Source organism: Thamnophis sirtalis, unplaced genomic scaffold, assembly GCF_051295495.1.
Source record: "Thamnophis sirtalis isolate CommonGarterSnake01/CBP01778 unplaced genomic scaffold, rThaSir2_p1.2 scaffold_3, whole genome shotgun sequence".
Taxonomy (NCBI): Eukaryota; Metazoa; Chordata; class Lepidosauria; order Squamata; family Natricidae; genus Thamnophis; species Thamnophis sirtalis.
In genome coordinates this window covers 22,380,286-22,395,263 of record NW_028261383.1, presented here as the reverse complement: position 1 = coordinate 22,395,263, position 14,978 = coordinate 22,380,286, and the positions used below count along the sequence as shown (strand labels likewise).

At 40.7% G+C, this 14,978-nt stretch overlaps 1 protein-coding gene across 1 annotated transcript; it reads right to left on the bottom strand.

Annotated features, from left to right (window-relative positions):
* Positions 1 to 6,404: 6,404 nt before the first annotated feature.
* On the bottom strand, positions 6,405 to 13,915 carry CX3CR1 (C-X3-C motif chemokine receptor 1). The gene is made up of 2 exons (XM_087707769.1): positions 13,840 to 13,915; positions 6,405 to 7,775 (listed from the first exon to the last, which is right to left on the bottom strand). Exon 2 carries the CDS (start codon positions 7,761 to 7,763, stop codon positions 6,690 to 6,692), a length of 1,074 nt encoding a protein of 357 aa, XP_087563895.1. The 5' UTR covers positions 7,764 to 7,775; positions 13,840 to 13,915; the 3' UTR covers positions 6,405 to 6,689.
* Positions 13,916 to 14,978: the final 1,063 nt, after the last annotated feature.

Here is a 14,978-nt window from a genome sequence, read left to right as displayed (position 1 = left end):
GCTTTCATTGGATTGAGCCTCAAGGGGGGCTTCCTCCTTGCATTTGACTTCATCATGATCGCCGCGCTGGTTGGAAATTCTTTGCAAGGTCCACATGGTAGGGTTTGGTTTGCTTTGGTTTGGTTTTGGTTTTATTGGACTTATATGCTGCCCTTCTCCCAAAGGACTCAGGGCGGCATACAACATAAAAACACATATGACAAAAGCTAAAAAAAAATAAATAGGAAATCCAATAACCTTCAATTGACAATTTAAAATCAAATTTAGGAATAAATTAAAATTAACAATCAGAATTAATAATTTATTTTATTCTATTAGGCCAGGCCGACTTGCTGAAAGAGCCAACTTTTTAGGGCGTGCCAGAAGGACCGGAGGTCGGGGATTATTCGAAGCTCCAGGGGCAGCTCATTCTAGAGGGAAGGTGCTCCCACAGAGAAGGCTCTCCCCCGGGTGGTCGCCAGCCTACACTGCCTGGCTGATGGCACCCTGAGGAGGCCAACTCTGTGGGATCGTACTGGACGGTGGGAGGCTACCAGTGGCAGTAGGTGGTCTCGCAAGTACCCTGGGCCTAAGCCATGGAACGCTTTAAAGATCATAATTAACACCTTGAATCACACCTGGAAAACAAGCGGCAACCAGTGCAGGCTGCCTAAAAGGGGTGTAACATGGGAGCACCTAGGTACCCCCATGACAACCCTCATTGGTACTTGAGAGACCGCCTACTGCCAATTACCTCCACTAGACCAATAAGATCCCACAGACTAGGCCTCCTCCGAATTCCATCAGCCGCCCAGTGTCGACTGGCGACTACCCGGAGGAGGGCCTTCTCTGTGGCTGCTCCGACCCTCTGGAACGAACTCCCCGTGGATATTCGTACCCTCACCACCCTCCAGGCCTTCCGCATAGCCCTTAAAACCTGGCTGTTCCGACAGGCCTGGGGCTAAAGACTCGTAGCCCCACTTCGAATGGTATGATTGTTGTGCTTTTTAACTGTGTATGGTTTTTATGTTTTTGTAACTTTGTTTGTCTTTCCCCTTCCTATGAGTTGTGAGCCGCCCTGAGTCCCTTTCAGGGAAAAGGGCGGCATACAAATAAATTAAAATGAAATGAAATTCAGGACTAGCTGGAGCCTCCGGGTGCTCTTCAAGGACAGCCCCATGTAGAGAGTGTTACAGTAGTCCAGGTGAGAAAGGACGAGGGCATGAGTGACTGTGCATAGGGCATCCTAATCCAGGAAGGGGCGCAACTGGCGTACCAGGCGGACCTGGTAAAAGGCCCCCCTGGTCACGGCCGTAAGATGTTCTTCTAAACTAAGCTGCATATCCAAGAGGACTCCCAGATTGCATACCCTCTCTGAAGGGGCTAAAATTTCTCCCCCTATTCTCAAAGATGGTATGTGATGCACAAATCGGGATGATGGGAACCACAGCCACTCAGTCTTGGAGGGATTAAGCTTGAACCTGTTCGTCCCCACCCAGATTTGCACAGGCACCGGAACATCACGTCGAGGGCATCTTTGGGGTGGTTTGGGGTAGAGATGAAAAGTTGGGTATCATCAGCGTATTGACGATACCATACCCCAAAACCATGGATGATCTCGTCCAGCGGTTTCCTATATATGTTGAACAGGATGGGTGAGAGAACTGACCCCTGGGTGCCACAAGTGAGGCACCTCGGGGTCAATCTCGGTCCTCCAGTCAATATGAATTGCGATTGATCTGAGAGGTAGGAGGAGAACCACCGCAAAATGGTGCCCCCCATTCCCAACCCCCCAAGTTGTCGCAATAGGATACCATGGTTGATGGTACAAAAGCTGCTGACAGGTCTAATAAGACCAGGACAGAGGAGCAACCCCTGTCCCGGGCCTGCTAGAGATCATCAACTGACACGACCAATGCCGTCTCCATGCTGTACCCGGGCCTGAAACCCACCTGAAACGGATCCAGGTAGGCAGCTTCATCCAGGTACTGGGGAAGTTGACGTGCTACCACACTCTCAACAACCTTCACTACAAAGTGGAGGTTGGAGACCAGACAATAGTTGGCTAAAGAAGCTAGGGTCCAGGGAAGGCTTCTTAAGGAGGGGCTTCACCACTTCTTAAGAAGGGGCCTCACCACTGCCTCCTTCAAGGTGGTGGGAAATAATCCATCTCTCAATGAAGCATTGGTAATCGCCTGGAGCCAGCCTCATGTCACCTCCCGGGAAGCCGAAACTAACCAGGAGGGACACAGAACAAAGAAATCCCCATGCACGCATACCTCAAATTCTCCCCCCATCTCATTAGAATGGCAAGCTTCCAATAGAGATCTATGGGACCTGACAATATGTTTAGGGGTTTGGATTGGAGATTTTATGAGGACAGCCAGGTTAGTCTAGGATGGCATAAAAATAACAGGAATTTAGCTACACCTTTTGTCCATCTTGATTTCATTGTCCATCTCAACTTCAGCTAGTCCAGAACGCAGCCGCGTGAATGATTGTGGGTGCACCTCGGTTCGCTCACATAACACCTATCCTCCGCGAGCTGCGCTGGCTACCTGTTGATCTCTGGGTGCGCTTCAAGGTGCTACTTGTCACTCATAAAGCCCTCCATGGTAGTGGATCTGCGTACTTGAGAGACCGCCTCCTGCCAATTACCTCCCTGCGACCAATTAGATCGCATAGATTAGGCCTCCTCCGAGTTCCATCTGCCAGTCAGTGCCGACTGGCAACTACACGGAGGAGAGCCTTTTCAGTAGTAGCTCCGACCCTTTGGAGCGATCTCCCCGTGGAGATTCGTACCCTCACCACCGTCCAGACCTTCCGCACAGCCCTTAAGACCTGGCTAGCCCGTCAGGCCTGGGGATAAAGATAATTTGTCCCCACCCGAATGAGGAATGAATGTTGCTTGTTATTTTACTTCTATGTATTGTTTGCGTCTATTGTCTGTACCCTCCCTTCCTTATTTTATGTAAGCCGCCCTGAGTCCCCTCAGGGAAAAGGGCGGCCTATAAATACTATAAATACTAATACACATAATAAACATTGAAGGCTGCATCAGTGTTGTGTTTGACCTGGGGGGGGGGAGGGTGGTTGTGGCCAGCTTGACATCACTCGTGTCGCGGGGTGCCTATGGTGGCCCCAGCACTCTGCCAGTGATAATGGTCTCCTGAGCTTCGTTTTTAACTGGGATGGTCTCCTGTAATCCTCTGCCAGTGAAAATGAAGCTCGGGAGTGTCTCACAAGGCCCTCCTGAGCTCCATTTTTCACTGGCAGAGGCACCACGGGCTGGTCCTTCCCTGTTTCCAGGGCAGCCCCGTGTGCCAGATCAGGGATGAAGTATCCATATGCTGCCTAAATATACTATTCTACTGTCGTATACATCTTATCATTAACACAATTCCCCTTAACATTTAAATGAAACTTGAGTAGCCGTAATGTATGTCCACTGTGTCCTGGTTTGAATATTTAACTGAAAACTTATCAGTGGCTGAGATAGAATTTAGAAAGTCAAATTACTGAATTGGTGAGCCAAGGCAAGAAGAAAAGAATTTAAAAATAAAAACCAAATATATGAGAAGTTTAAAGCAAGGCCACTTTCATTATGTGGTTGTGCTATTTAAGCTGATTTCAAAACAGGATATGTGAAGGGCAAAAAGCAGAAGTGGTTAATCTGTCTAGTTTGTTAGCTTTGTTCAATAGTAGTAACTGTGAAAGGGTTCTTAGAGTCCTAGTGGACAACCATTTAAATATGAGCCAGCAGTATGCAGCAGCTGCCAAAAAAGCCAACACAGTTCTAGGCTGCATAAACAGGGATAGAATCAACATCACGTGAAGTGTTAATACCACTTTATAATAAGGCCACACTTGGAATACTGCATTCAGTTTTGGTCGCCACGATGTAGAAAAGATCTGGAGACTCTAGAAAGACTGCAAAGAAGATCAACAAAGATGATTAGGGGACTGGAGACTAAAACATATGAAGAATGGTTGCAGGAGCTGGGCATGTCTAGTCTGATGAAAAGAAGGACAAGGGAAGACATGATAGCAGTGTTCCAATATCTCAGGGGTTGCCACAAAGAAGAGGGAGTCAAACTATTTTGCAAGGCAACTGAGGATAGAACAAGAAGCAATGTGTGGAAACTAATCAAGGAGAAAAGCAACTTAGAACTGAGGAGAAATTTCCTGACAATTAGAACAATTAATCAGTGGAACAACTTGCCTCCAGAAGTTGTGAATGCCCCAACACTGGAAGTCTTTAAGAAGATGTTGGATAGCCATTTGTCTGAAACGGTATAGGGTTTCCTGCCTAGGCAGGGGGTTGGACTAGAAGACCTCCAAGGTCCCTTCCAACTCTGCTATTGTATTGTATTGTATTGTATTGTATTGTTTACGACTTTCGTTCGGAGGTTCTCTGTATTTTTTTTAACAAGATGGTTTATTTCTCCTTTTACAACTTGTGATACTGTTGAAATAGAGCTAGATCTTTGCTAGAAGAAATATTCCTTTTTCATCAATGTTGATCAATTAATAAGAATAATTATATAGTATTTGTACTTTTTTTCCCCAAGTCATTTTTTTCTTTCTCAGTTTTCCCTATTTTAGGAAAGCATATACAGTAATTTCAAAAAAAATTGTCTTGTTACTTAATTAATACAGTGAGAGTCATGTATGTAGACAAAAGCTGCAAACTCTATAGTTGTGACTGTCCAAAAATTATCAGCATTCAAGTAATCTGAAAAACTCAAGGTTGAAGTTTCAGAATTTCTGAAAGGGAGAGGTAATAATAATAATCAGAATAGAACTGGAACCAGTGATGGGATTCAAATTTTTTTACTACCGGCTCTGTGGGCATGTCTTGGTGGCCTTGGCATGGCTTGGTGGACCTGGCTTGGTGGGCGTGGCAGGTGAAGGATACCATAAAATCTCCATTCCAACCCCACTCCAGTGGAAGGTTACTGCAAAATCCCCATTTTCTCCCAATCAGCTGGGACTCGGGAGACAGAGAATAGATGGGGTGGGGCCAGCCAGAGGTGGTATTTGCCGGTTCTCCAAACTACTCAAAATTTCTGCTACCATTTCTCCAGAACTGGTCAGAACTTGATGAATACCACCTCTGACTGGAAGACACCTTGGAGGTCGTTTAGTCTAATCCCCTGTTCAAGCAGGAGACCCTATACTTAATGTCTTTTCTTAAAAACCTCCAAAGATGAAGCACCTACAACGTCTATATCTGTTTTACTAAACATATTGCAAACTAGAGTTTAATATAATTAAGATGAATCAACATAATGTGACAACTTTATTCATGGAATTCGCAAGAGTTAAGGCATTATGGTTGTGTCATTGCCCTTCAGACCTAGTAGTTAGAAGTGGGCTTTTTTGTGCAATTGGTTGGTTACTCTGAGGCAGTATTCAGCAGGTTCTGACCAGTTCTGGAGAACCGGTAAATACCACTTTTGACTGGCCCCACCCCCATCAAATTCTCTGCCTCCCGAATTCCAGCTGATTGGGAGAAAACAGGGATTTTGCAGTAAACTTCCCCTGGAGTGGGGAGGGAATGGAGATTTTACAGTATCCTTCCCCTGCCACACTCACCAAGCCATGTCCACCAAGCCATGCCCATAGAACTGATAGAGATTTTTTTTTTAATCCCACCACTACTGAGAACATATTGCTAAACTAGATATGGCAGGGATCTAATTCAACAGGGCACTACTTACCTTCTTTCTATATACATTTAAACAGAGGCTGGATGACCATTTGTTGGTGATGCTCTATGTTGGATTCTTGCATTTGGTAGGCATTTGGACTAAATAATTTCCAACATCTTTTTCCAACTCTAATTTTTTTTAATTCTGTCAAACATATCTTATAGCAATAGCAGTTAGACATATATATACCGCTTCATAGGGCTTTCAGCCCTCTCTAAGCGGTTTACAGAGTCAGCATATCGCCCCCAACAACAATCCGGGTCCTCATTTTACCCACCTCGGAAGGATGGAAGGCTGAGTCAACCCTGAGCCGGTGAGATTTGAACAGCCGAACTGCAGAACTGCAGTCAGCTGAAGTAGCCTGCAGTGCTGCATTTAACCACTGCACCACCTCGGCTCCTAATGATCTGAATGCACCCTATCTTTTCTCTTTAATGCTTAATCTCTTGTTCTAGTGGCAAAAGAGGATAGTACAAATGCAGCAGAGTACCAAATTCTTAAATTGTTTAGAATAGCACCAAGAACTGTGGTGTAGGCAAGCCACTGTAGTTTTATTTTGTAGTAATTCTTCCTATTCCTCCATTTATGTGATTTACTCAGAGCAGTACTTCACAGGCAGAGAATCCAACATAAAACCTTTCTCCCTCTGAATAATACGTTGTGGAACAAGGATGTGACTGCTTAAACAATAAATAGTAAGAAACAAGGATGTAAACAATAAACAATTTATTGGTTATCGGTTTTACTTGTTTGCTATTCCTCATAAAGAGGATAAACTAATACTAAAGCAGGAATGTAGAATAATGTTACTTCATAAATAAAATAAATTTATATTTCTGCCTATAAAGACAATACTTGAAACATAGTCCTATTAACTATGGTAGACAAAAGCTGTTGTGCTAGGAATACTGAGAAGCTGTAGTCTAAGGATAATCTGTATAAAATAGTTCAGGGTTCAATATGTCTCAGTATTCAATACTATTGAACTGTTAACAATCAAAGAAGGAGAGACACTTCTCGGTCACTGGAATTCTGGGTATGATTACTGGTCATAGCACTATCTGGAATAGCAGTAGGCATTCCTTGGCTATATTTGCCACAAGACCCACAGGCACATGTGAATGAAATGCATCTGAGAACCCAGTGGGAAAAGTACTTTCTGAATTTTTCACCAGCAAAAACATAGATGATTGGATTAAGACAGCAGTGGCTGAAAGCTACTATCTCAGTCACTTGTACAGTGTAATCCAGAAACCTTAAGGAACTGCAGTTTTTGAAGAATTCAAAGTACTGTAGCACCTGCAGAAAAAGTGAGATGTGATATGGAGTCCAGAAGAGAAAAAATACGATTACCACCAGTAAAATCACTTTCATAGCTTTTTGTTTGCGCTGGTTTTTGCAGGACAGCAATGTTCTGATGATCTGCAGATAGCAAAAGCTCATGATGCACATTGGGAGAAGAAATCCAATGACGTTCATTTCCAAGTAGCTGAAAACAGGCCATATTATATTAAGATGTTCTGGATACGATGAAGTACACTTTCTGTCAGACGACTTGTGGATGAATATAAAATGGGGGCTTGCAAAGAAAACTGCTAGGGCCCATACTGATATACTAGTAAGATATCCATAGGTGACTGTTCTGGATTTCATAACACACGTCGCCCGAACAATAGCCAGGTATCTGTCAATGCTTATGAAGGTGATGAAAAACATGCCACCAAAGAAGCCCACAGAATAGAAAGAAGAAACTATTTGGCATGCGAAGGTCCCAAGGGTCCAATCATGTATAATATAAGAAGCCCAAAAAGGAAGAGAAATCACAAAAAGAAGATCAGAGATGGCCAAATTCAGAAAAAATATATCAGTGATGCTCTTTTGGTGTCTGGCTTTCAGAATGGTGAGAACCACTAGAAAATTTCCTACCAGGCCAATGCTGAAGACCAGGCCATACAATATAGGCAGGAAGACTTTTCCTAACATCTGGATGTCCAGTTTATCACATGGAATGGCTTCGTCGTCCTCATAGGAAAAAGAAGTAGATGTTACTTCATCGTTTTCTTCAGTCATGGCGAATATATGCTTAAAATAAAAATATAAATGAGAAACAGATGTGGCTATATATATATATATTCACAGCACTACTAGGAATTCTATATTATAGAACATTTCTGTAATGTAGGCAAACATTATCAAGTTACTAAGTCAAACTTAATTTTACTAGTTAAATTTGTTCTGGAGAGAAATTTATATCTGAGTATAACGCAGAGGAAAACATTGTAAATTAAACAGATTTCATTAGGACTTCATCATATTTAAGTTTTGCAGGATTGTTTTTTGTGTTTTAGTCTGAGCAACCTCTGGATTGCCAAGAGTTGTATTTAACTTGTTAGTATGTGCAAGGATTGTAGTGAGCAGAATTACAATATGAAATGGAAAGGGATATGCTACATATATGAATTTGACGTTTCAGTGAATGAGGTGATCTAGGACATATGTACCTGACCTGTCCCCAAATCTTCCACTTCTTTAGATGAAGCAGCCAGAAATACCTACACAAGATGCATAAAATCTAAGATGAGGCAAGCTATTTGGTGCTTAAAGCTGAAGATTTCACAAATGTTACTGTCTCCCTCACCTCAAACTAAAAATACAATATTAATACATTTTTGAAGATAGATTTTGGAGTTAAATGTAACTCTTATTTATTTCACAGATTTACTCATTCACTTTTCTTGGTTACAGTATGGATGTGATTAGCCGTTGATTGCTTCCAAGATGTTTTTCTATTTCCCAATTCAGTCCATGGCCCTGGTTTTTTCCTATCCAAATACAGACCAGGTTCAACTGCTTAGCTTCTGGATCAAAAGATGCTGCTACTTGCTGAGATCAATCCTATTTGGTGCTTTTTATCGATATCCCCAAATCACCTCTAATCATAGTTGGGATTATTAGAGTTCCCCATCAGTTGTGTTATAATTGGCTGCGATACAGTTGTGTTACACTTATTGTTGTTTCCCAACAAATTGTCTTGGGCTCTTTGGGTAGGAAATTTATGAAAAGCAAACAATCAATCATAGAGGTTAGCCAAAATGTTTCCTGGGTTATCTCCATTGTGTTGGAAATGTGGAAGAAAGGATGGCACATTCTACCATATTTGGTGGTCCTGTACTGAGGCCACGAAATACTGGAAAAGGATTTAAAAATGGCTAAAAGAGGTTACCGGGGCAAGCATGGAATGGAGACCCGAGAACCTTCTACTAAGCATTAAACCAGAAAACATGAGCAATAACAATAACATGCACAATTTTGGAAATCCACTACCATACCGTCGGAAGATGCTATAATTAAAAAGATCTATGAATGTGCAGAAATGGACAGAATGACGGGTTGGCTGAGGGACAAAGGAGAAACAGAACATTACCTTAGCTGGAACTTATGGTATATGTGGGCGACAAGGAGAACAGCAGGGACTTAAAACGGGGAAAGTTAAAAGTGAACATGGGTATTGTAATAGATCCCTGAATTTTGTAATGAGAAGATGTGGCTTAGAGACCTAACAATGAGGAAGGAAAGAAAAAAAGTTGGGCTGTGAATGACTGTCACCGCGGGGGGGGGGGAGGGGGGTTGTATATTTAAAATTGTATTTGTATGTTTTACTCTTGAAAAAATGTATAACTAATAAAGATTACTTTTTTAAAAAAATCATAGAAATAGAAACCCCCGCACTCTAAAGTAAATACAGACATCTACTCTTGGAGCAGGGTGACTGTTACTAAAAGAAAATATCAAAAAGTGTGTAGCTTTGCACATAATTTGCCTAGCAAGTAAGCATCTTGGGTGTTTGTGCAACCTCTTTCATTTTTTTCTTAGGGTTCTTTTTCCCACCCGTCTTGATGGTTTCAAATGCTAGAACGGAATGCATGAATTCTTGAGAAGAGTTCTGGCATCTGTTCCCAGGAGAAACACTATGAGAAGAGTAAAGGAGTGGTTTGCGATAGTAACACTCTTCCTGATTTTGCAACTGGTAAACTGACTTCTGTGTTATTTCAAAATTCAAAACAACGAAAGTGTTTGATCTGCTGGTCAGGGGTCATGGCAACTAAACTCAGAGGTGTGCTGACAGTTTCCTAATAAAGGAATTGTCCATAACAAAGCAATAGGGAAGTTGGTGAGAAATGTTTTCACTCAGGTTCTTGAAAAAAAAAGACATCCTGTTTCCCTTGGTGCTGTTCTTTTGAAAGGGGGGGGGGGCAAGAGAGATCAATGCTACCTCAATTTCTTCCTTAAATGATTCTTTGTGGGCATTTCTTATGCAAGATTAACTTGTAGCTCTTGTGGTGTCTCCCTTAGTTCTGTCACCTCTGTGGATGCAATCAGGAATAGATCCTTCCGCAGAATCTTTCTCCAAGTTATCTCCATGACTGCAAAGTGAGGCTTTATTAAACATTTTTAAAAACCCAATGGATCTGCTATTCTTCAAAAATGTAGCAAGCCTTCTCTAGTATTAAAGTCCAATTCAGTTCAGGGAAAGCCTGATTCATTGCAGATGAAGCTCTCAAATGCCCTTCAGCTTGATTCTTAAAGGTTTGTCTTTAGGATGTGATAGATTCCTCTGCTCTTTTGTCTAATGGTCAAACACATAAGGCATAATGCATCCAATAAACAGCTTGGAACAGAAGGCACATGTCAAGGAAAAGAATGACTAGCAGAAGAAACTGGGATGGGATGGGTTTGTCTCTATGCTGAATTTCACAGCAGAGGACGTTCCATCCTGAAAGCCCCCATTATGTCAATGGAAATATCTATGTAGGATACTCTGGATCTTTGAAAGGGCCGTAACCTCTATCAGATTAACAAAGTTGGAAGGGACCTTGTAGATCATCTAGTCCAATCTCTCCACCCACCCAAGCAGGAGATCCTACACCATTTCTGACAAATTGCAGTCCAATCTCTTCTTGAAAGCCTCCAGTGATGAAGCTCCCACAACTTCTGAAGGCAAGCTGGTTGATTGTTCTCACTGTAGGAAAATTTCTAGATTGAATCTCTCCTTGGTCAGTTTCCATCCATTATTCCTTGTCTGGCCTTTTGGGTACCTTGGAAAATAGCTTGACCCCATCCTCTCTGTGGCAGCCCCTCAAATATTATACAATACAATACAATAGCAGAGTTGGAAGGGACCTTGGAGGTCTTCTAGTCCAACCCCCTGCCTAGGCAGGAAACCCTATACCATTTCAGACAAATGGCTATCCAACATCTTCTTAAAGACTTCCAGTGTTGGGGCATTCACAACTTCTGGAGGCAAGCTATTCTACTGATTAATTGTTCTAATTGTCAGGAAATTTCTCCTCAGTTCTAAGTTGCTTCTCTCCTTGATTAGTTTCCACCCATTGCTTCTTGTTCTACCCTCGGGTGCCTTGGAGAATAGTTTGACTCCTTCTTCTTTGTGGAAACCCCTGAGATATTGGAACACTGCTATCATGTCTCCCCTGGTCCTTCATTTCACTAGACTAGCTATGCCCAGTTCCTGTAACTGTTCATCATATGTTTTAGTCTCCAGTCCCCTCATCATCCTGCTCGCTCTTGTCTGCACTTTTTGTAGAGTCTTAACATCTTTTTTTATAGTGTGGTGACCAAAACTGGATGTAGTACTCCAGTTGTGTCTTACTAAGGCTTTATAAAGTGGTATTAGTACCTCACTTGATCTTGATTGTATCCCTCTGATAATGCAATTTAGGATTGCATTGGCTTTTTTTGGCTGCCGCTGCACACTGCTGGCTCATATTTAGCTGGTTGTCCACTAAGACGCCAAGATCCCTCACACAGTCAATATTATGAAGCCTGGTTTCACCCAGTTTATATGTGTACTTTGGGTTTTTCTTACCTAAGTGTAGGATTTTACTTTTCTCTAAATTGAATTTTATTTTGTTAGATAGGGCCCAGTGTTCAAGTCTGTCAAGATCTAGATGAATTTTGAGCCTATCTTCTAGCCTATCTGTTCTAGGGTGTTAGCTATTCCTGCCAACTTAGTATCATCTGCAGATTTGGTAAATTCCCCTTCTATTCCCTCATCTAAGTCATTTAAGGAAATATTGAAGAGTACTGAGCCTAAGACGGAACCTTGTGTTATCCCATTGCTTACTTCCCTCCATGTAGACTTTGACCCATTAAAGACTACGCATTGACTACGGTTTGTCAGCCAGTTACAAATCCATCTGGTGGTATTGCTATCTATCTCACTTTTTTCTAGCTTACGAAGAAGTAGGTTGTGGTCTACTTTGTTGAATACCTTGCTGAAGTCTAAGTATATTATGTCCACAGTATTTCACTGGTCTACTAATTTAGTCACTATGTTGAAGGGCCATATCCTCATGCTGAAAGTGTCTCCAGGCTTTAAAGGGCTTATTAAATTAATTATTAATTAATAAAATAATTGTGAAATGCTTTATTTCCATGACAGCTTAATAGACACTGCTGTCATATTCCATCATTCATTTTGTTAAGGTGTCATTTTTAATAAAATATGATGAAACTTAATATATATATGACATGCTCTACCACTTCTCTTAGTACACCAATTCTGGTTAGATTGGCTATATTTATTCATTTAATTATTTATTTATCCAATTTATGTAGTTTCCATTTCACCAAACAAGTGATTCTGGGTAGCATATAACAAAGCTAAACAGTTAGAAAATAGGTAAAACCAAATAGGTAAAACCAAAATCATTATTATTTCTTTTAAAAAAAAGTTAAAACCCTCAAAAAACACTATATAAATCGCAAGAACGAAGAAATAGCAGATGAAAGAATGTAAAAATCACCTCATTAGTTCAGCCATTCCCTGGGCACCCTAGACATAATTACATTTTTCCATGCAATGACCAAAAAACAACACATTCAATATGGGGAGCTGAGATGGATTTTTGCAGGAAAATATGTATATTTAAAGGAAATATAACTTTATGTTCGTTTTTGCTTCTATATTTGAATATATACATTCTAAATCTTCCTAAGAAGCAAATGTGTCAACAGCCTGATGGTGGTTACTGTAGATGAAGAAGGGTGGGGTGGAAATTCCCCAATAATTATAGAGAAGAGAAAGTCCAATTTCCCCCACAGATAGAGAGAAGAAGAGTAGAAAGAACAGTAATTCCAGCCTCAGGTTTGGGCCTTCATGCTAACCATCCAAGCAGCAATATGATCACAATTCACAGAAGCCACAAAAGAGGAAGCAAACAAGTGTGAAGAAAATGTGAAGGGAAAGTGTTCTACTTGCTTCCCTTAGATTCTTAATAGATGTGTACACAATACACAGTAAATAGTATGTAGAACATTTATACTTTACCTTTATTTTGTAAAACTAGCAAAAAGCAGAAAAAGAAATATCACTTCATTCTGGATAGAGTTCACAAACAAATTAGGATTAATGACTAATGATTAATGGCTACCGCAAAAAATAGGGCTTTAGTAAAAAAAATATATCTAAATCTGCTTTCAGTTTTAAATGGTAAACATTTCATTGTGCTCTACAATGTATAATAATTAGCAATACACAGAGAGTAGGCTGACCATTATACTTTAGTGATGTCTTTGACAAATATTATAATTTATTGTGCATGCTTTCCAATATGAATCCATATTTTAAAATCTGGGCAGGAAGTTATATAATACTATCCTTCCAAGGTTGGTAAAATGAGGATCAGGATTGCAGGGGGCAATATGCCGACTTTGTAAACCACTTAGAGAGGGCTGTATAGCACTGTGAAGCCGTATATAAGAAGTCTGCTATTATTTAAAACTTTAACAAGTATTTTGAAAAGCTGGAAATTGTTAACTATCTTAAAACAGACGGCTCATTCTTCTTTTCGAAAGAAGAATATATTGCTATTAAGGATATTCTACTGTATATACCCACAATGTACATACCTTGCTTCAGAACCGCTTGCTCACTTGTATTCAATTTATAAGCAATTAATTGTATACAAATTTGTATTCAATTAATCAACTAAAGTAGGATTCATCTAACATATATATTGAATAGGATCACAATTATGGGATGTTGATATTTTCAAGGACACCTTAGGAGAAAAGCTGGGAGGGGAAGTCCTGGTTTTCTTTTTTGAGATATTATATGCAGTCTTACCTTAAATAATTCCGTCTTGCTCTGAAAACATACCGGTTGATTTTTTGTATCTGGTTTGGATGAGTCTTACATCTGCTTGAGCTTACAGTCAGCATTTATATAAATACTCTATTTCTCAGTTGCAAAATTAGCAGAAGAAATAAATTGCTTCCGTAAAAGAAATTGCACACAGTAGTAACCACAAGCATGGAAGTGTGGGCTACTTCACTCATTTCTCGTCCGGTATTTCCTTAAATCTCATGGAAGCCTGTGCTTGGCTTCTTTTTTTCCCCTCCTTTAAATTTTGGATTTAAAATTTACTCACACACACATGCATCCTCGAAAAATGTTTCTCAGTATTCATCTCAGATTTTACTTCAAATGTTTCGATAATTCAACTTCCTAATTTATACAGAGTGGATTATAAACTGTTGCAGCTGTAAACAGTAGCCTAGTATTTTAGCATATGTGGAAGAGGAAGTGACCAAGACAATTCTTAAACAGAATTACAAAATTAGTTCAAGATAGTAGTCTGAACAGGCAGATAGATTGTTCCATGCTTGATTAAGGACTGATAATCTCAGTTTTGACTGAAATATACTCAGCCACTTAAATCATGCCTTTTCTTGCCCTGTTTCTGGATTTCAAGGACGCCTTTGACAGAACACACGGTAGATGTTTGCTGTTTTTTTCACTTCTATCCAGGGGTGAAATCCAGCAGGTTTTGACAGGTTCTGGAGAACTGATAGCGGAAATTTTGAGTAGTTCAGAGAACTGGCAAATACCATCTCTGGCTGGCCCCAGTGGGGTGGGAATGGAGATTTTGAAGTTTCCTTCCCCTGCCATGCCCATCAAGCCATGCCCACAGAACCGATAGTTAAAAAAAATGAATTTCACCACTGCTTCTATTCCAGGGCTCCTTAATTTTTTTTAAAAAAAATTATCCTTCAAATAAAGAGAGGAACATTATATGTAGCAGTGAAAGTGACATTTTAGTTATGCAGATGGATTATCTGATATTACTGGGATTGAAAGACACCAAAGAAATCCAAGTTTGTTGATTTCTCCAACACCATTCAAAAAGACAGGTTGCTTTTTAGTAGGTCACATTGTATGATCCCTTTGAAGGACAGGCAACAACCTGGGCCAGAAAAGGTGTG